The following is a 20,326-nucleotide window of genomic DNA, read 5'->3' on the forward strand; positions in this document are numbered from 1 at the left end:
AACGAAATAAAAAAAAACACCAGCCTGCAACACGCCAATCCTATCGACAAAACTTTGTGAGGACCTCGGAGACCACTTCAAAAACAAAATAACCTCCATCCAAAACACACTAAGCGTTCACAGCTCAAACCCCACCGACAGACGAGTAACACGCAAACAAGCTACGAAACTTCCCAGAAATATCAGTTGAGGCTTTCGTCAAACTGGTAAACCAAAGCAACAAATCAGGCTCTCCTGAAGACCCTTGCCCCACGGAGATATACAAAACAATTCTCAAACAAGGAACTCCCATGGAATACCACAGGAACCCCCTCAATCTCTCAATCTCAACAGGTAAAGTACCGCAGGCCTAAAGCCGCTACTCAAAGACAACAGGAAACGTAGAGGACTTATCTAACTACAGACCCATCTCCAACATACCCTACATAGCCAAACTGCTAGAAACTTAAGTCTACCAAACAACCCAAGAATTCATAGAAGAGCATTGCCTACTAGACCAGGCACAAGATGGCTTCAGACCTAAGAGGAACAGAATCACCTCTCCTCTCAATATGGTACAACCTAAAAACAAATGCAGACTCAGACAACAGCACCGCCCTGATTCTCCTTGATCTGTCTGCAGCCTTCGACACTGAACCACGCCATCCTCAAAGAAACTAGAAGGACTAGGGATAACAGACACTGCCCTACTATGGATCAAATCCTTCCTAACAAACAGAACAGAAACAATATGGAAGAAACCTTGTAAATCCAAACCCAGAGTCTCCACGTGCGGAGTACCACAAGGATCATCCTTCTTCCCGCTTCTATTCAACATCTACATGTACCTATTAATCAAACTCATCAAAAAACACGGCCTCACATGCTACAACTACGCCGACGATACTCAAATAATCTTCAACCTACAAGACACCCGAGAAGGAAACACACTAGAGAATTGCCTTTGTGACATCCATCTCAAAATCAACCCAGGCAAAACAGAGATAATGATTATCTCGAAAAAGGGGAGGAGACATCAACTACATCCCCTGGCCAAGAGAGCTCGGCACCACACCAGAACCATCATCAACTGTAAAAAACCTAGGGGTCCGGATGGATAATCTCACTCTGGAGCCACAAGTAAACTCAGTAATCAAGAAATGTTTCTTCCTCCTGCGAGCAGCAAAAAGGATCCTACCGTTCCTGTCGTTCGCCAACAAAACACTTACCATCATCACTCTGATCATGTCCAGAGTAGACTATGCCAATAGCCTATACCTGGGCTTGCCTGAACAACTTCTAAAAAAACTGCAACGCATACAAAATGCAGCAGCCAGACTCCTCCTCAAGCTACCCAGAAGAGAACACATCACACCCGCGCTAAAAACACTACACTGGCTACCACTGAAATGACAAATAAAGTTCAAGGCCATGTGCATCATGCACAGAGCAATACACAAACAAGGCGCAGAGTTCCTAAGCGACAAACTACGCCTACATCAACCGACAAGAACACTAAGATCAAGCACCGACGTACGCCTGGAACCAAAACCCTACAACATAAAAAAAACTGAGGATCGTCTTTCTCTCACCAGGCACCCAAAACCTGGAATGACCTACCTAAGAATATACGGAATACAACAAACCACCTAGCATTCAGGAAACTCCTCAAATCATGGCTCTTCAAAGCGTAACCACAACGGAGACGCACTAGAATGCTCAGACATTAAAACAATGATGGAAATGACTCCAACCTCGGCCACTCTCAAATTGGACAAACACTCAAACCAAAGAACCAACCACTCGACAGAGCATAAGACATCATGGAAAATAGCCACAAAGGAAGGCTGCAGAGACTGACCACATACCTAGACCCAGCCGAAAGCCCTCAAGTGACTCTCCCACTCGTACGTACCGGACGAACATATCCAGACCGGTAGATGCACCTACATAGACGTTGGCCTGCGTCACATATCGATAGGATTGACTGAAGGATAACATGCCCGCGCCTAGAAAAAACGTGAATGCTAGCATGTGCCACACTTAGAGTTGTGAACACCAGCCTGCGTGGCGTTCGGATGGAGTTGTGAATGTTAGCATGCCCACACCTGGATGGAGTCCTAGGCACTGGCCTGCGCCGCGTCTAGATGGGAGTGTGAAGGCCAGCAAGTGCCACACTCAGACAGAACTGTGAATGTTAGCATGGTAAAGGTCAGGTAACCCACTAACCAATATAAGCTCAAACTCTGATAACTTATCTCTCGCACAGCAAGCCACACGCACTTCACAACACTGCAACAACACATAAGCCGGAACAGCAGCACACGTGGACGGACTCCGATCCGATACCCGCACCAAAGCTCAGCACCCGGTGTATACTGAGTTGAAGCTGCCAACAGAACACCACTCCTCTCACAATCCTACTCCCTTCTTCATCTTACTAACCCATCCCACCTTTATCATTTACAGATCCGCCTAGGGACCAATTCCGTTGGTGACGGTGCGCGGTAGAAATACCTTTAACATTTAAATACCCAAAGGTTTCTAAGCGCGGACCCGGGGATCGAACCTGTGTTGCTTCGTGTCATTTTGTGTCCAAGGCGAGCATGTTGCTGCTGAGCTATCCTCCTGGCAATAACCTCACCAGAATCAATATTGTCCTTCTCAGAGACTTCAGAAATACACCTCTTCAGAGCACGGAACTCCTGTATTGTGCAATCAGGAATACTGTTAGTAGCCATTTCCCATCTCTCTTAAGATCACCAATCTACTTAACTCCACAAAGGAACCAATCGGGACAGAACAACATTTTCCTCTCATCCTTGACCTCTGGATTATATCAAAAGAAGAATTCAGATATCGTAATGGATGCCCATCCGAAAGTAGCAAGAGCTTCTTCCAAGACTCCCTCAAGAACTCAGTTAACAATGAAGCCACAAAAGGCTGCATAGATTTCTTTGTCAGTAGGGCCTAGGTGTCAACGGTTCGCACAAGCTAGCCCCCACCCTAGACCAATCATCTGGTACAGAATGCAGAAACATCGCCAGGTGTCTCAGAGAAAGCCAGGAGATAGGACTGGATGTTGGGAAGACTGAAGCCAGATGGTTTTGGTCCTCTGTTTGTTGAATATATTCCATGCCCCGATTTGATTTTTCTGGTCCTCAGTGTAGAGCTAGGAAGCCGGTTAACCTTGCTATACCTGAGGACCGACTAATCGGGGTTCTTTTGCATGCATTTAGACCAACAATTTTGGTCCTGCTCTGATTGAATCTAATTCAATCTGCAGAATTTAACTTTAGGCACTGAGTATTGCCGGGTAACTAGCCAGCCTTTGCTCAAACTTGTGGACCAACTAATTGGCCACTATACGTTTCTACCTGTGCTGTACAACTATTGAACTGCTTTTGTATACAATATAAATATTTTCCCCGGTTGTTTCTTTTCTACATGTTTCAAAATGATTCTGCATCGCTTAAATGATACTAACTCACTAATTATGTGACTATTGGACAACAAAAAAATCGTTTTAGAAGTACATTTTTTCTTTTTTACTTTCTATTTTTTCATTTGTTACATTGTATTGATGTCCTTAAATTCTGTTATCGTTTATGATTTTTACTTTAAAAAGAATAACAGAAACAACTAATTGAATAGAATAACTATTATACTAATAAGGGATTTTTTGCCTTATTGGCTACATTTGGTGACCTGATTGTTTATTTGTAAAGATAATTGGCTTACTACTTGAAGCAGCATTTGGAAATCGTTTGAACAAAAATTACTTAGACACTCCGACACAAGGGTAGTGTTAATAAATATATGTGTGGTTGGAGCTCCCCTCTTTGTTCCCTAGAAGACTGAAGCCGCCTCCATCGACCGGTTCTTGAGGTTTTCAGAGTTTTTCTCAGCAGCTTGTCGACCCAAAGAAAACCCTGTATTCAACCACAACTTCCTGCCTACAGGTAAAAGCAGCATACTGAGAACACAGTAATTGTAGGTGCAGAGTTAATCTTCACTGAGTTTACTTTCCCCCAGAGGGACAGCTTCAAAACTTCCAAATCTGCTTTCAGTTCCGACACCAGCCTCCACATATACTCCAACATAATCCTGTAATATCTGCAAGTCAGCCAGACCCCCAGATACTTAATCCTCCCGGGTCAACACTTGAAACTCAAGCCCTCTATTGCCCCTTTTCGGCAACAAGGTGACTTGCCTCTGCCTTAGACCAATCAATTTTGTACTCTGAACTTGCAATGACCTCTAATCAGATAAATTAAGGCTTGCAGCGAGTGGTCTAGGTCACTAAGCAGCCATAGCAAGCCATTCTGCATTACCCCCTCCATAACCAATCCCAGTTATCCTTCCATCCTGCCTGATGCTGGAGGTCAGGGTCTCAATTGCAATCACGAATAACATAGGAGACAAAGGGTTCCACTTTCCAGACCAAAGAGGTCAGAGCACACCCCATTAGTGGACACATTTGCAGTTGGATTTGCGTACAGCTATCTGACCCATCTCATAAAGGTCCCCCCAAAGCCCATCCTCCTCGACATGGCATAACGGGAACTCCAGCTCACCCAATCAAATGCCCTCTCTGCATCCAATGAGCATACAGCTGCCTCTCCATCCATTTCATTTGCTGGTGACACAGGCTGAAGCAACCTCCATATATTAAATGCTGAATGTCTTACTTTCACAAAGCTGGTCGGATTGGAATGCATCGGCTTTGGTAAAACCGTCTCCAGCCGTCTCTCCATTGATTTTGCCAGGATATTATCAGTATTTATTAGGCTTATTGGTTGGCAGTCTCCAGGCGACATCTGTAACTTAACCTTCTACAGAATCAGCAAGAGCGACATGGGACGAGTTGTCTTCGGCAGAATCCCAAGAGTGTCCAAGGCTTTGTAAAAATCCATTAACAGCTCAGAAACAGTTTGTCATTACCCTGTAGAATTCCATGGGCAAACCCTCCAGGCCTGGCCACTTACCTGCGGACATGCAGATAAGGGGTGTATCGACCACTTACTCCCTAAAAATTGTCGGATACTCCCAGAAGATAAAAATAGGGAGTACAAATTCACCCAACAAAAAAAAATAGGAAAAACATTTTCAATCTTGCGCCCATGATTTCACCCTCACAGCTACAGGGATGTGTGTACCAGTAGTACACAGTATCACAGGAAGAAACTACAATTTTAACTGCCTGAAAGAAGTAAAAATGCATCTTTTAATCTGCATGAATAACTAGATACAAAGAAGGAACAAGTTACTTACCTGTAACTGTTGTCCTCCAGCATGGGTATGGCATGGATTCACATGTTCATGAATATTCCCAGTCAGGCTGTGAATCCTCGTTAAGAAAAAAAAGTCAGTTTCACTTCTGAACGGTCTTGCTCCTAACAAGCAATCACTGGTCTCTGGATCATACCGCCCTCCAGCCAATGACTGCCCTCTACCTAAGCCCTCCTCTGGCAGCCATCTTCAGATTTGTCACGTGGCAGTAGGACCAAGAGAAGAGCCGCAGAGGGGTAGGCGGGAGGGTTCGCATGTGAATCCATTCCAGACCCATGCTGGAGAACAACAGTTACAGGTAAGTAACTTGCTCCTTCTCCAGCATGGGGTCTGGCATGGATTCACATGCTCATGAAGAAAGAATACATAGCAGTACACATGCACAACCACAGGAGGTGTCAAGGCTCAACATTAAGCACCTCTTACCTCCTCACCAGGCTCACCTTCAAACGAATAGGTTGCGCAGCACTACTTGGCAGACTCTGGACTCCTCTCTGGAATCCCCGTCGATGCAGTAGAACTTCGTGAAGGTGTGCGTCGACCTCCACGTAGTAGTCCTGCAGATGTCCAGCAGGGGCACACCAGACAGGAACGCCGTAGTTGCAGCGATCGCTCTGGTCGAGTGGGCTCTCGGACAGCCAGGCAACAGTCGGTTTGCCAACCGGTGACAATGAGTGAAGAAGCCGGAGAGCCACCTGGAAATGGAAGCCTTGGAGAGGGCCTTCCCACGGTTCACAGGGCCAAAGTTCATAAAAAGTTGCGACGTCTTCTGAAAACTCTTTGTGCGGTTCACATAGAACTTCAGCTCTCTAGCCACATCCAGCGAGTGCTAAGTCCTCTCAGCCGGCGACGAAGGCGTCGGGAAGAATACAGGTAACACCAAGGGCTTGTTTAAATTAAAATCCGACAGCACCTCGGGCATGAAGGAGGGATGCGTCCGTAGCACCACACCCTCGTCTTGTGGAATGTCAAGTAAGGGGGTTTACAGGAGAGGGCCTGGATCTCTCCCACTCATCGTACAGAGGTGATGGCCACGATAAAAGCTGTTTTCCACAACAAATGTGTCAGTGGTGCCGAACGCGTAGGGTCGAACGGAGGACCCATGAGCCTGGTAAGCAACACATTGAGCTCCCATGCCAGGGCCAGAGCCTTCACCGTAGAGGGAGATAGCCACCAGATGAACCTTGATTGAAGCATGTGCCAGTCCTGCCTTGGCCAACGCCAAAAAATAAGGAAGCACCTGCGGAGCAATGCCTCGTAGAGGATTGTTCCGAGTACGGCACCAAACTGCAAACCTCTTCCACTTGTGCCCATAGCATTTGAGAGTAGACAAAGCTCTGGCCTTGGCAAGCACCTCCTTACAATCCGCTAGGAGGTCGTAGCGCCCACACTCTAGTGCTGCAGGAGCTAGGATTTCAATTCAGCGATCCCCGGTCGTGGTGCAGAATCACGCCCCCTTCACTGGCAAGAAGATATGCGACCGCCAGAAGCTTGACTGGAGGGGACGTTGACAAGTACAAAAGGTCCGGGTACCATATCGGTCTCGGCCACGCCGATGCAAAGAGGATCATCCTGCACCAGGACCGCCTGAGTTGACTGACTAGTAGAAGAAGCAACTGAGAGAACGCATACAGAAACAGGCGTCCCAGGGGAAAGAATGCGTTCCCCATGCTGCACGACTGGGGAAGCCTGCTGGCGAACCTTCGGCACTTTGTTTTCTTCACCGTTGCAAACAGATCGATCTGTGGATTGCCCCATCTGCAGAAGAGATGATCCACTTGGTCCTGCTGAAGTTCCCACTCGTGGCAAGAGCGCAGCTACCTGCTGAGAGAGTCAACAATGGTGTTCTTCATCCTGCTAGATGTAACGGGACGAGGAACATCCCCAGGGCTACGGCACACGGCCAAAGGTCCTGCGCCTCTTTGGAGAGCACCAGGGATCTGCCCCCCCCCCCCCCTGCTTCCGGATGTAGAACATCGTGGTGGTGTTGTCCGTGAAGACCCGTACCACCTTGCCCTTTAGGGACGGAAGGACTTGAGGGCTCAAAACACTGCCCGCAGCTCCAACATGATGTGCAGCTCCTCTGGTAGCCACAAGCCTCTTGTGGGAAGGCTTCTGGAATGTGCTCCCCTGGAGGCGTCTGTCGTGATGTCTCCTGTTGAGGTGGGATCTGGAAATCCACGCCTGCGGACAGATGTGCGCGCACTCCCCACCACTATCACTCAACGGAAACTCTCGTCGAGTGTGATCTTGTCCTCCAAGCCCCCTCAACTTGTATCCAGCGGGCGTCGAGGTACACCTGCAGCAGACGCATCCGCTGCCTTCACAGCCGAATGAGGTAAATGCATGACATCATGCTGAGTAGGGACTTGGCGGATCTTACTCTTGTGACCTTCAGGGCCAACAGCCGTTGCAACTTGCCCAAGATGGCCACAATCCTTTCCTCCAACGGAGATGCCAGGCATGACACGGTTGAGTCGGGCTCCCAGAAACAGTGCGTCCTGCAATTGAGTCAAGCTGGACTTCGTAAAGTTCATCGAGAACCCCAGTTCTGACTGGAGTCGGACTATCTTCATCGTGTGGTCGATGGCGATGTCCCTTTAGTTTGCCCGGATGAGCCAGTCGTCCAGGAACAGGTACACGTGGATCACTCATAGGCGTAGCTGTGCTGCCACCGGGGCCAGGCACTTGAACACTTGTGGCGCCGACTTCAACGACGAAGGGAAGGGCCTTGATCTGGTAATGTCCCTGAACCACGAAGAGTAGTGGTTTGCTGTGTCCCTTGTGTATGGGGATGTGAAAATGGGCATCTTGCAAGTCCAGCGACGATCGAAAATGCCCCCCCCCCTTCCAGCTGCCCTAGAACGCGCTGAAGCGTCACCATCCGAAACTTTTGGGACTCAATAGACTTGTTCAGATGGCGGTGGTCCAGAATGGGCCTCCGACTGGCGGCCTTCTTTCTGACAAGGAAGTAACGAGAGTACACCCCAGAGCTTCTTCGGGACAAGCTTGATCGCCCCCATGGCAAGTACCTCCAGCAGCAGCTGAGGAACGTGGTTTTCCTGACGGGCCGCTGGTGGTATCCTTGGACACGTCTGTTGCAACTCTAAGGAGTGTCCATGGGCGAGAGCGTCCAGCACCCAATGGTCGGTGGAGATGGTCTTCCACACGCTGACTAAGTTCGCCAGCCGGCCTCCCACCGGGGTGCACGGGTGGGGCCCCGACTCTACGGCCGGTTCAATCTTGTTTTCAATCTCCAGAGTTGGCGCGGCCCATGTAGGTCTCCTGGGCCGATGAACGGGGGACGGTGGGGCTTGCAGGTAGTGGGGCTGCTGGTAGGACAAGACACCTCCCCAAATTCTTTAAAGGAACTTTGGGATTTCCCTCCAGATGTCCGAAAGGGCAGCCGCCGTTGCTGAAGCATGCTCAGGGCACGAGCCGTCTGTCTGCTTTGATGGCCTGGAGAGACTATTCGACAGTCTTTCCAAACAAAGTGACTCCGTCGAAGGGCATGTCCAAAACCGTCGACTGAACATACTAGCGGAAATTCGTGCCTTACAACCTGCCCCGCCGACGAAGGCAAACGCTGTTGCCCATCTGGCGGAATGCCGTGTCAGCAATGTCCGTGGCCACTGCAATGGCATGGTTCGAAGCCACCTCGCCTTCCTGTAGGATCTCCAACACCTCAGCCCGCTTGTCATCGGGAAGGAAGTCCAGAAGGGTGTTAGGCCAAGTTTGTATGCAGTTCCCTTGGGGACCACTACACACAATTAGGATTACAGGTATAAGTAAACAAACCTTTGGTATAAGTCTGTACTAGACAGTTTTGGTATCGTTGCCGAACAGCCAGGCCTATCTCAAGAGGGGAATGTGAGCTGTAATGATGTTACACAGAGGTCTACAATCACAAGTATTCAAATAAACTCTTACACTCAAGGTTTCTTGGTAAAACACTTAATTTCACAGTTATAAAACATTCACTAGAAGGAGGCAATCTATATCACACAAAAATATACTTCAGTACTTTACACTACCAGTTTCTGAGGCATTTAAACAATTTTGAAGGAGGAGCAAAATGGCAGAGTATTTGAAGTAGGAGCAAAAAGGCATAGGTTAATAAAAAGAAGGTTCCACTTATTCTTAGACAGTGCAAATATTTTGAGTTCACCAGAGGAGTAAATTCAACGCAATTGGTTAGGCCAAAGTCAATGGGCTAAAGTCTTGTAGAGGATAAAGCAGTTCTGGTAGTTAAACAGAAAAGTCTTTGGCAAAGTTCTCAGAAGTAGTTCATTAAAAAAAGACTTGTATGTTAGGTCACAACCTGACTAGTTCAGCAAGTTGCAAAGGTTTCACGCACTTTCGCAGTGAGAAGCAAGTTCTCTCGGTCGGGTTTTTACAGTACCTTACAATGAAGAAAAAGATGCAGCTGAAGACTTCTGTTCCTGCAGATCTCGCTGTTCCTGAGCCTCAATCGTGGGGACAAGAGGGAGGACATCGGGGGGACTCCTGTACTGGGACTGGACACAAAGCTGGCAAATGGCAAATCTTCAATCCCGGTAGATGTAGACAAGCACACAAACTGGTGTCCCTCTGCCTGGTTATTAGGTTTCCTGCAGCACTCTGAGGAAAATGCAACCAGCCGAAAATGGTATCTAGGTGGCTTAGTGTCGAGTTGATTGGTCCCACCAACTCAAAGGGAGAAGTCGTCCTTGCAGGGGCTTCTCCGTCGAGGTGAACTTGGCGATTCGGACCTGCAGCTGGGCTTCACCGGGCAAACCAACGGTCCAGGAGTTGCAGCAGCGGTCCTCTTCAAGCTCGCCTTCGGTTCTTTCGTTCCACTGGTCGACTGCCTTCCAAGCCTACAGACTTGTCTTTTATCCAGTTTCCACCCATTCATTCCAGCCTAGCTGCCACTCACCCAGCAGGGTTGCTGTCCTTGCCGGACAGTCAGCCAGCAAATCACGCCAGAGTGCATTTAGGTCTCCTAGGAGACTAAGCACATGGAGTTTCGGGCACTTCCCTCACTTCCTGCCCACCACAGACACTCTGGCGCCTGAGGCGGTCTTCAGTCCTGAAGCCCGCCAAAGCCGATGGAAAAAAGGGACAAACCCTGGTTTGGCGTGCAGACAAATTCTAGAAGGACCTTTCCAAAAAGAAATGGTGAAAAAAGAAGACCAAGACCTGTTTAAGAAAAGGGGGCACGGACGCCACCTAGAAAAACATGGCTCCCGTGATTTAACCCTACCGGTATTCACGGTCAGGAAAAATCCTGGAGGTTCGTTGTAAAACCACTGCCACCAGTGGGAAACAGTTTTTCTCAGAGAAGGTATTTAATCAAAGAACACAAGATTAAAAAAACATCAAAATACACGAGTCTGGGAAAAAAGGGTCACACTCTCCAGGTGAAAAACTTAAGTCCCCAAAATACAGCAAAGTTGCTGGGGGTCTCTAAGGTGAAAGGAATTAGCAGATTTATGAGAATTCTCCCCAACACTTAATAAGCCTTCTTTAGAAAGGACAATTGGCAACAATAAAATACACTTCAAAAATACACTCCTTCAGTTTCAGTTAAGTAGATACCCTTTTGGGATGTCACACACACTTGCTACACACCGGGATGACTTCAATTGCTAGGACACTGAACATTGATATAACATGCATTACTTACCGTAAGAGCATTTCTGATGATTGGATCTGCTTAGATTCACATACTGTGCATATAGCCCGACATCTAGTGGTAACCGCAGAGTATTGCATCTTGTCTTTCGAGGATTGAAAGGGGACGTCCACATGGGTGTGCCAGTAACATTATCCCTAACGTGACATGTAGTGTACCCCAAATCACTCACGTGTCAAGGTCCCTCCCGTTTTATTTTTTCTACCATGAGGGAGCCTATGACTATCGTGAGTGATTACAGAAAAGAGAAAGTAGTAAGACGTTTATGTTGCTTCCACCCGAGCAGGGAGGAAGTGTGGGCGCATGTGAATCTAAGCAGATATCTTCAGAAATGCTTTTATGGTAAGTAATGCATGTCTTCTGATGCTTGTTAATCTGCTTAGAATCACATGCTGTGCATAGACTAGCGAGCAGTACCCGGAGTTGGAGGTGGGTTGCGAGAACGAACAGTAGAAAAAAGATGCCTTATTATTGCTTTTTCCCCCTGAGAATCAGACCTAGAATGAGTATCTAGGCAATAGTGTTTTGTAAAAGGTGTGTCCAGAACTCCAGGTTGCCGCTTTGCAAATGGACTCTAGGGAAACATTTGCAATGAATGCTATGGAAGCCCCAGTGCCTCGAGTAGGTAGAACATGCTCTAGGCTTGAGGGGCAGTTCTCTTAGCAAGAGCGAAACAGAGTGTGATGCATTTGACAATCCCTTTAGAGATTGTAGATTTGGAGACAGGGTCTCCCCCTCTACCTGCTGCCACTGAAACCAAAAACTGATTTGTTTTTCTTAGTGGTCTAGTTCGTTCCATGCAAAACAGGACTGCTTTGCATACATCCAGTGTTCCCAGGCTTCTTTCTCCCATGTTTGAGGGGTTCTGAAAGAACCTTGGTAGTTCTATGGATTGTTCACATGGAATTGTGAAATGAATTTAGGCGCAAACCTAGAGTGAGTGCGCAGAACCACCTTATCTTGTTGAGCTGTTACAAAGGGGTCTAGAAGAGAGCGCTTGTAGTTCACTGACTCTCCTAATGGAAGTAATGGCTGTTAAGGCAGTTTTGTAGGTGAGATCTTTGAGACTTGCTTTATGCATGGGTTTGAAAGGAGACCCCATAAGTCTAGTCAACACCATGTTTAGGTCCCATCCGGGAGCTGGGTTAGAAATGGGAGGGTGAATTCTTTTTACTCCCTCTATGAAAGCCTTAATAACTGGTATCTTCCACCACAACACCTTTTGTTGTGATGTAGTGTAGGCTGAAGCTAAATGAACTTTTAGCAAGTTAAAGACTAGGCCTGAGTCAAGTAAGTGAGTCGGGTACAAAACGATATGAGTAGGAGAGCAGTCAATGGGGATGGTCTTATAGTTGCACCAGATAACAAAAAGTTTCCACTTACGGGAATAGCAATATCGTGCGTAGGTTTTCTTGCCTCCCTGAGTATGTCCATACATCTCTGGGGGAGTTGCAGGTGCCCGAACTCTATGACCTCAGGAGCCAGGCCGCAAAGTTCAATGCTTGCGGGAATCAGTAAAGTGTCTCCCCCTTGTCTTGCAACAACATGTTGTACGGGAAAGGCAGTTTCATTGGAGAAGATCGGGACATCTCCATCAGATGAGCGAACCAGGGTTGTCGGGCCCACGTGGGAGCCACCAATATCATTGTGACTGGTTCCTGGTGCATCTTCTGCACTATCTTGTTGAGTAGCACAGTCGGGGGGGGGGGGGGCTGGGATTTAGGGAGGAGGTACAGGGCTGTTGGGAGAAGAAAGCGTAAAAGAAATTCCCTGACCATGTTATCCTGAGTCCGTTCCCCTTTGAACGGTTCTGGGGGTACCTGGAGGCGTAATGTTGGCATTGCGAACAAGTCGATCTCTGGGAAGCCCCATTCTGCAAAAACGTTGGAGACGATGTCTTCATGGGTAGTGCGAAACATTTCTGCTGAGTACGTCTGACAGAAGATGGAGTTCCCCTGGAACATGTTGTGACAACAGGAACATGTGTTTGAGAGCTCACTTCCAAATGTTCTGGGACAGTTTGGACAGCCCTGGAGAGCGAGTGCCCCCTTGTTTGTTCAGGTAGTACATGGCTGTGGTGCTGTCTGTGAGGATCAGGACCGTCTTTACTTGCAATTGTGTCTGGAAATTCAAGAGGTTCTCCCTCGACCACCACTGTAGCGCGAGAAGGGCTGGCGAGACAACCACTAGATCTTCCCATTGTCCTGACACCACTGGCTGTTGAGCCACTCATGCGCAAGCACGAGTGAGGAACCAAATAAATGCATGATGCCATCATTCCCAACAGGCGCATAGATTTGCGTACTGTCACCTCAACTGGCTACATATTGAGGGATTTGAAACAGCAGGTTTTGGATCCTCTTGGCGGGGACGACAAGGCTGTCCTTTGTTCGAATTAGAGCCCCCTAGGAACTGTTTGACCTGGCTGGGGCCTAGCCTGGCTTTCTTCTCGTTGATAGAGAATCCTGGACTGAATAAAATATCTATAGTTCTTTGGGTATTTGACAGGCAGGTTTCGTAGGAATCCCATGTTATGAGCCAGTCGTCGAGAACAGGAATGGATTGCCTGCACAGGTTTGCTGCTGCCACTACCTTTGTAAATACCCTTGGCGCAGAAGCTATGCAGAAGGGTAGTACTTTGAACTGATAGTGCTTGTCTTGAATCATGAATCTGAGGTATTTTCTGTGCGCCGGCAACATTGAAATATGAAAGTATGCATCTTTCATGTCCGATGTTGCCATGTAATCCCCTGTGTGAGCAGGGGAATTACCTCTTGCAGAGTGACCATATGAAACTTTTGGGGCTTCACAAATGTGTTCGCTGGGCGCAGATCTAGTACAGGGTGCATGGTGAGATTTTTTTGGGGTACAAGGAAGTACACTGAATAAATACCCTTGTTTACCCGTAGAAGAGGTACGACCTCTATGGTGCCCTTTTCCTGCAGGGTCTCCACTTCTTGTAGCAGGATTCGAAGATGTTCTGGCGTCAGGCATCTTGCTCATGGCGGTCTGAACTGTGTGGCTGAATTGTATACAGTACCCATAGGCAACGGTCTTTAGCACCCACTGGTCTGTAGTTATTCCCTCCCATGCTCGAAAAAACAAGGTTAGCCGGCCTGACCGGGGATGCATGGGAGGGGACCCGTTGGCGCTATGGACCGCTTTGACTGTTTAGTCGAAGATGTCCCTGGGGTTGGGTCTTTAGCGTGGGGAACATGTGCGTCTATGTCGCCGGGGTGTACATTCCTAATAGCAGGACCTAGGTCTTGCCTAGCGGGGCCAGGGACAGACTACGTGGAGCGAGAGCGCTCCCCCGAAAGGTCAATCGCCTCCGAATCGGAGGCTAGTTCGTCTCTCAACCCCTCGTCACAATCGGCGGTTGTGGCAGCGGGAGAACCAGACTCGGCCTGCGACATTCCATAGGCCGTCCACCGCTTAACAAGGCGCTCCTTCAAAGTTTTCGGGTGCAAGAGCTTACAAGCCGCACAAACCGACTTGTTGTGATTGAGGGGTAAACACTTGGTACACTAAGTGTTTAGCCTGCCAAGGATTTTGGGTACACTACACGTCACGGATAGTGTTACAGGCACGCCCATGTCGACGTCCCTTTCAATTCTTGAAAGACAAGATGCAATACTCCGCGGTGACCACTGGATGTCGGACTATATACACAGCATGTGATTCTAAGCAGATTAACAAGCATCAGAGCTTTAATTACCGACCAACCAAGGCCCAAAGGTAAGTACTTAGTGTTTACTTACAGAAAGTCTTTTCCCAAAAGGTGAAACCAACCAGTAATTAAAGGCAAAAATGAAAAGAAGAGCAGTCAAAGTTTTAAGAGTCAGCACAAACCGCTGTCCCAAAAACTGTGTTCTCAATGCAAACCAATGGGTCAAAGAACATATGAAAATCCAAAACATCGAGAGGCAAAGGTATCGTATCGCTGGACTAGGTCAAGATGCACTGTATGGGCAACTGAATTTACTGCTCAATTTTAAAAACCTCTGTGAGAATACTTTACCAATAGAGGATATATGCAAAGTAAGGATTAGATGCAGAAGATTAAAATAGCACTTGCACTTACCTTGTGGGGGACTGCTGATCAGAGTCCGAGCTTAGTGAACGAGCAGCGGGAGAGGTGGTGCTGCGCTTCACCCAGGCATTTTCCTTTGGAGGAGGGGCTGGCATCACCTTTAGAGGAGTTGGAGACTCTGCTTTTGGACCTTTGGAGCTAGGAGATGTAGATTCCTCATCTTTACCAAACACTTCGTTTTCCACAGATTTCTCACTTTCCCTTCTTCGTGTGCCTAAAAAGAAAACCAGACCATGGCAATGAATATCATGCTACTCAGGAACGTAGCTATATCATGCTACTCAGGACATAGGTCTGACAAGAGAAGCTACCAGGAAAGTAAAACATTATGTAACAGTCTGCAACATGTCTCTGATTCACAAGCTATGCATAGATCCCGATCCAGTGGTAGGTAATTAAGCAAAGTCAGGCGTCGACAGGTACGTTTCTGTAATAGGAGCCAAGTAGCATGTGTATCTAATGAAAGTTACTCACTGTAGTAACTAGAGTACTCAGTCCATAGTCCTCTTTTCTCCATCCTTGTGGGCGTCCACCAACATGGGGAGGGTACCGGAACCTTTTGCAGCGGAAAATTAGCTTCCACATTAAATTTGGTATTGCGAGTGGGGGCAACCCGGCCCTCCAGCACCTCACCTCAGTCCCCTTTGAATACAGACGCTTAATATACCTGGCTAGTCATATAACCTAGAAGCCATTGGCATACTAGCGGGGGAAGGTGGGAGGGACGTATGGAGGAAGGAACAAGTTACTTACCTGTAACTGTTGTTCTCCAGCATGGGTCTGGCATGGATTCACATGCTCATGAATATTCCCCGTCGTCCGGCTGGGAATCCTCGGTAAAGAAAAAACCAGTATCAGTTTCGTTTCTGATCTGTCTTTCGTAGTAATAACCAATCACTGGTCTCTGCGTCATACTGACCACAGCCAATGACTGCCCTCTACCTAAGCACCGCCTCTGGCAGCCATCTTCAGATTTGGAAGCACGTGAAGTGGCAGTATGACCAAGTGAAGAGCCGCAGAGGGATAGGCGGGAGGGTTCGCATGTGAATCCATGCCAGACCCATGCCGGAGAACAACAGTTACAGGTAAGTAACTTGTTCCTTCTCCAGCATGGGGTCTGGCATGGATTCACATGCTCATGAATAAAGAATACATAGCAGTACACACATGCACAACCACGGGAGGTGGCAAAGGCTCAACATTAAGCATTACATCAAACCCAACATTAAGCACCTTACCTCCTCACCAGGCTCACCTCAGGCGGACAGGTTGCGCAGCACTGCTTGGCCGACCCTGGACTCCTTCCTGGAATCCCGATCGACGCAGTAGAATTTCGTGAAGGTGTGCGTCGACCTCCACGTAGCAGCCCTGCATATGTCCAGCAGGGGCACACCAGAAAGGAACACCGTGGTGGCTGCGATCGCTCTGGTGGAATGGGCTCTCGGACGGCCAGGCAGCGGTCGGTTTGCCAACCGATGACAGTACATGATACAGCCGGAGAGCCATCTGGAAATGGAAGCCTTCGAGAGAGCCTTCCCCTGATTGACAGGTCCAAAATTCACAAAGAGTTGTGACGTCTTCCGAAACCCCTTCGTGCAGTCCACGTAGAACTTCAGCGCTCTAGCCACATCCAGCGAGTGCAAAGTCCTCTCAGCCGGCGACGAAGGCGACGGGAAGAACACCGGCAACACCAAGGGTTCGTTGAGATGGAAGTCCGACGGTACCTTGGGCATGAAGGAGGGGTGCGTCCTGAGCACTACCCTCGTGTCATGAAAAGTCAAGTCCGGGGCCTTGCAGGAAAGGGCCTGGATCTCTCCCACCCGTCGTGCGGAGGTGATGGCCACAAGAAACGATGTTTTCCACGACAGAAACTTCAACGGGGCCGAGTGCAGAGGCTCGAACGGAGGTCCCATGAGCTTGGTCAGCACCACGTTGAGCTCCCACGCCGGGGCCGGAGCCTTCACCGGCGGGAATGATCTGAACAGTCCCTTCATGAACTCTTTCACCAGACGATGAGACCACAAGGACGTCCGGCCCGTGGTTCTGGTGTATCGGGAGATCGCAGCAAGATGAATCTTGATGGACGCGTGCGCCAGCCCAGCTTTGGCCAGCGTCAGCAGGTACGGCAGTACCTGGGGAGCCGTAATCCGTAGAGGGTTAATCTTCTGTGCGTGGCACCAGACAGAGAACCTCTTCCATTTGTGTCCGTAGCATTTAAGAGTCGAGGACGCCCTGGCCTTTGCAAGAACCTCTCTGCAGTCGGCCGGTATGTCGTATCCTCCAAACTCTAGCGCTGCAGGAGCCAGGCCTGCAAGTTCAGCGATTTCGGGTCGTGGTGGAGGATGGCGCCTCCTTCCCTGGAGAGTAGATCCGCGTCCACCGGCAGCTTGATTGGCGGGGACGCTGATAAGTCCAGAAGGTCCGGGAACCATATCTGCCTCGGCCACGCAGGTGCGACGAGGATCATCCTGCACTGTGACCTCTTGAGCTGGTTGACGAGCCGGATTAGCAGTGGCAAAGGAGGGAACGCGTAGAGGAACAGGCCCTCCCAGGGGAACGAGAAAGCATCGCCCATGCTCCTCGCCTGGGTAAACCTGCTGGCGAACCTCCGGCACTTGGAGTTCGTCGCCGTCGCGAACAGGTCGATCTGGGGTGTGCCCCACCGTCGGAAGAGGCGATCCACTAGATCCTGCCGTAGTTCCCACTCGTGGCACGAGCGCAGCTCCCTGCTGAGTGAGTCGGCGATGGTGTTCTTTATCCCTGCCAGGTGAAACGGCACCAGAAACATCCTTTGGGCGACGGCCCAATGCCACAGGTCCTGCGCCTCCTTGGACAGTGCTGGGGACCTGGTTCCGCCCTGTTTCCTGATGTAAAACATGGTGGTGGTGTTGTCGGTGAAAGATCCTCACCACCTTGCCCTTGAGGGACGGAAGGAAGGACCTGAGGGCCCAGAACACTGCACGGAGCTCCAGGACGTTGATATGGAGCGACTTCTCCGTCGGGAGCCAAAGGCCTCTCGCGTGCAGATTTTCGGTGTGCGCTCCCCACCCTTCCAGGGAGGCATCCGTGGTCACTGTCTCCTGGTGGTCTGGGGTCTGGAAGTCCATGCCCGCCGTCAGATGCGCGCGGGTGCCCCACCACCGGACCGCTCGGCGGAAACTCTCGTCGAGTGTGATCCTCTCCTCGAAGCCGCCCGTCGTTTGGATCCAGCGCGCGTCCAGGAACTCCTGCAACAGGCGCATCCGGAGCCTGCACATGGGAATGAGGTAGATGCAAGAAGACATCATTCCGAGGAGGGACTTGATGGACCTCACCTTGGCCGCGTCGGAAACCAACATCCGCTGTACCTTGCCCAGGATGGACCTGGTCCTTTCCTCCGACGGGGAGGCCAGAAGGGACACTGTCGAGCTTCGCTCCCAGAAACAGTGCGTTTTGCGCGGGTACCAGGTGGGACTTGGCGTAGTTCACGGAGAATCCCAGGTCCGTGAGAAGTTGGACGGTCCCTGCCATGTGCTCCACGGCAAGCTCCCTCGTCTTGGCTCGGAGGAGGCAGTCGTCCAGGTAGGGGTAGACGTGGATCCTCTCGCGGCGCAGCTGCGCCGCCACCGGTGCAAGGCACTTGGTAAATACCCTGGGTGCCGACCGTAGTCCGAAGGGGAGGGCTTTGAACTGGTAGTGACGCCCTTGGACCACAAACCTGAGGAATTTTCGGTGCCCCTTTAGGATGGGAATATGGAAGTAGGCATCCTCCAAATCCAACGACGACAGGAAGTCTGCTTCCTCCAGCTGACCCAGGACGTGCCGGATGGTCACCCTCCAGAACTTCTGCGCCTTGATGAATTTGTTCAGACGTCGCAGGTCTAGGATGGGGCGCCATCCTCCCGTCTTCTTCTTCACGAGGAAGTATCTCGAGTAAACTCCGGAGCCCCGAAGCCTCTTTGGGAAGAGTTTGATGGCGCCCTTCCTGAGCATCGCCCTTACCTCCAGGAGAAGCCGAGGGACGTGAAGCTCTTTCCTGGCCACGGGGGGGATGCGCGGGCACCTTTGAAACTCGAGCGCGTGGCCCCGGGCTAAGGCGTCCAGCACCCAACGTCGGTGGAGATGGACTCCCACACGCTGACGAAGCTCGCCAGCCGGCCTCCCACCGGGGTGCATCGGTGGGGGCCCGACCCCACGGTCGGTTCAATCCTGTTTCGACGAGGCTTTGCCGCCTTGACCTCCTTGGCGACGACGGCGGGGTCCGCCGGACTTGCCTCGTCCTCTGTAGGCCTCCTGAGACGACGAGCGGGCCGCTTCACGGTAGGTGTAGAAACCGCCGCCGGAACCTTTGGAGGCGCCCTTGCCTCCGCTGCTCCAAAAGGGCGTCCGTCGTTGCTGCAGAACCCCAAGGGTCCAGGCCGTCTCAGTGTCCGCTTTACTGGCCTGAAGGGAATCGTCCACTGTTTTCCCAAACAGGTTGTTCCCATCGAACGACATGTCCAGGACTCTGGTCTGTACGTCTTGATGGAAGTCCATAGCCTTGAGCCATCCACGCCGCCTAAGGCACACGCTGTTGCCCAACTGGCGAAACCCAGTGTCGGCGATGTCTGTCGCAATAGTGATGGCGTGGTCCGACGCCACCTCACCTTCCTGTAGGATCTCCAGGGCATCCGCCCTCTTGTCGTCCGGTAGGAAGTCCAGCAGGGGAGCCAGTTTGTACCATAGCTCCCTGTCGTAGCGGGCCACGATAGCCAAGGCGTTGGCCGCTTTAATCGTCGTCGCTGCAGACGAGATGACCCTGCGTCCCATAGTGTCCAATTTCTTTCCCTCGCCGTCCGGTGGGGAAGTCGATGTGGAGGCCGCACCCCCCCCCCGCTTTCTTCCTTTGCGCCGCGGAGACGACGGAGTCTGGGGTAGGCTGCGCCCGGAGGCACAGGGGGGCCGCGTCCGGGACCCGGTACTTCTTCTCGTACCGGTCTCTTCTAGCTGGCGTAGTGGAAGGGTTCTTGAGGAGGGCGAGGCCCTCATCCCAAATGTCGTCCAGTAGAGGCACCGCGAGGACCGTCTTCCTCTTGGCCTCGCGCCGTTGATAAAGGAATCCTTCCTTTTTCTTCTCCTCAGGGCAGAGTTGGAAAAGCTCGGATGCCCTGGCGATCATGGAGTGGAACGAACCAATCTCGTCGGGCGGAGAAGCCCTGGTGGGAGGTGACGACGGTAGATCCTCGTCATATACCTCGTCGTCCGTACCCGTCGCTGCCGTGTCAGTCCCCGTATCATCCCCTCGGGTGGACGGGGAGGAGGGCTGG

The 20,326-nt window shown here is 50.3% G+C and overlaps 1 protein-coding gene across 5 annotated transcripts in view; it reads right to left on the reverse strand.

Annotated features, from left to right (window-relative positions):
- Positions 1–20,326, reverse strand: part of EIF4B (eukaryotic translation initiation factor 4B) — a 968,554-nt gene that overhangs the window by 202,746 nt on the left and 745,482 nt on the right. For all 5 annotated transcript variants that reach the window (XM_069653628.1, XM_069653629.1, XM_069653624.1 and 2 more), the window contains exon 11: positions 15,033–15,255. In XM_069653628.1, coding sequence (XP_069509729.1) covers positions 15,033–15,255 — 223 coding nt within the window. The remainder of the gene's footprint in view (positions 1–15,032; positions 15,256–20,326) is intronic.

The sequence above is a fragment of the Ambystoma mexicanum genome, chromosome 3q (genome assembly GCF_040938575.1).
Source record: "Ambystoma mexicanum isolate Mex_15411 chromosome 3q, UKY_AmexF1_1, whole genome shotgun sequence".
In the NCBI taxonomy this organism is placed as follows: Eukaryota; Metazoa; Chordata; class Amphibia; order Caudata; family Ambystomatidae; genus Ambystoma; species Ambystoma mexicanum.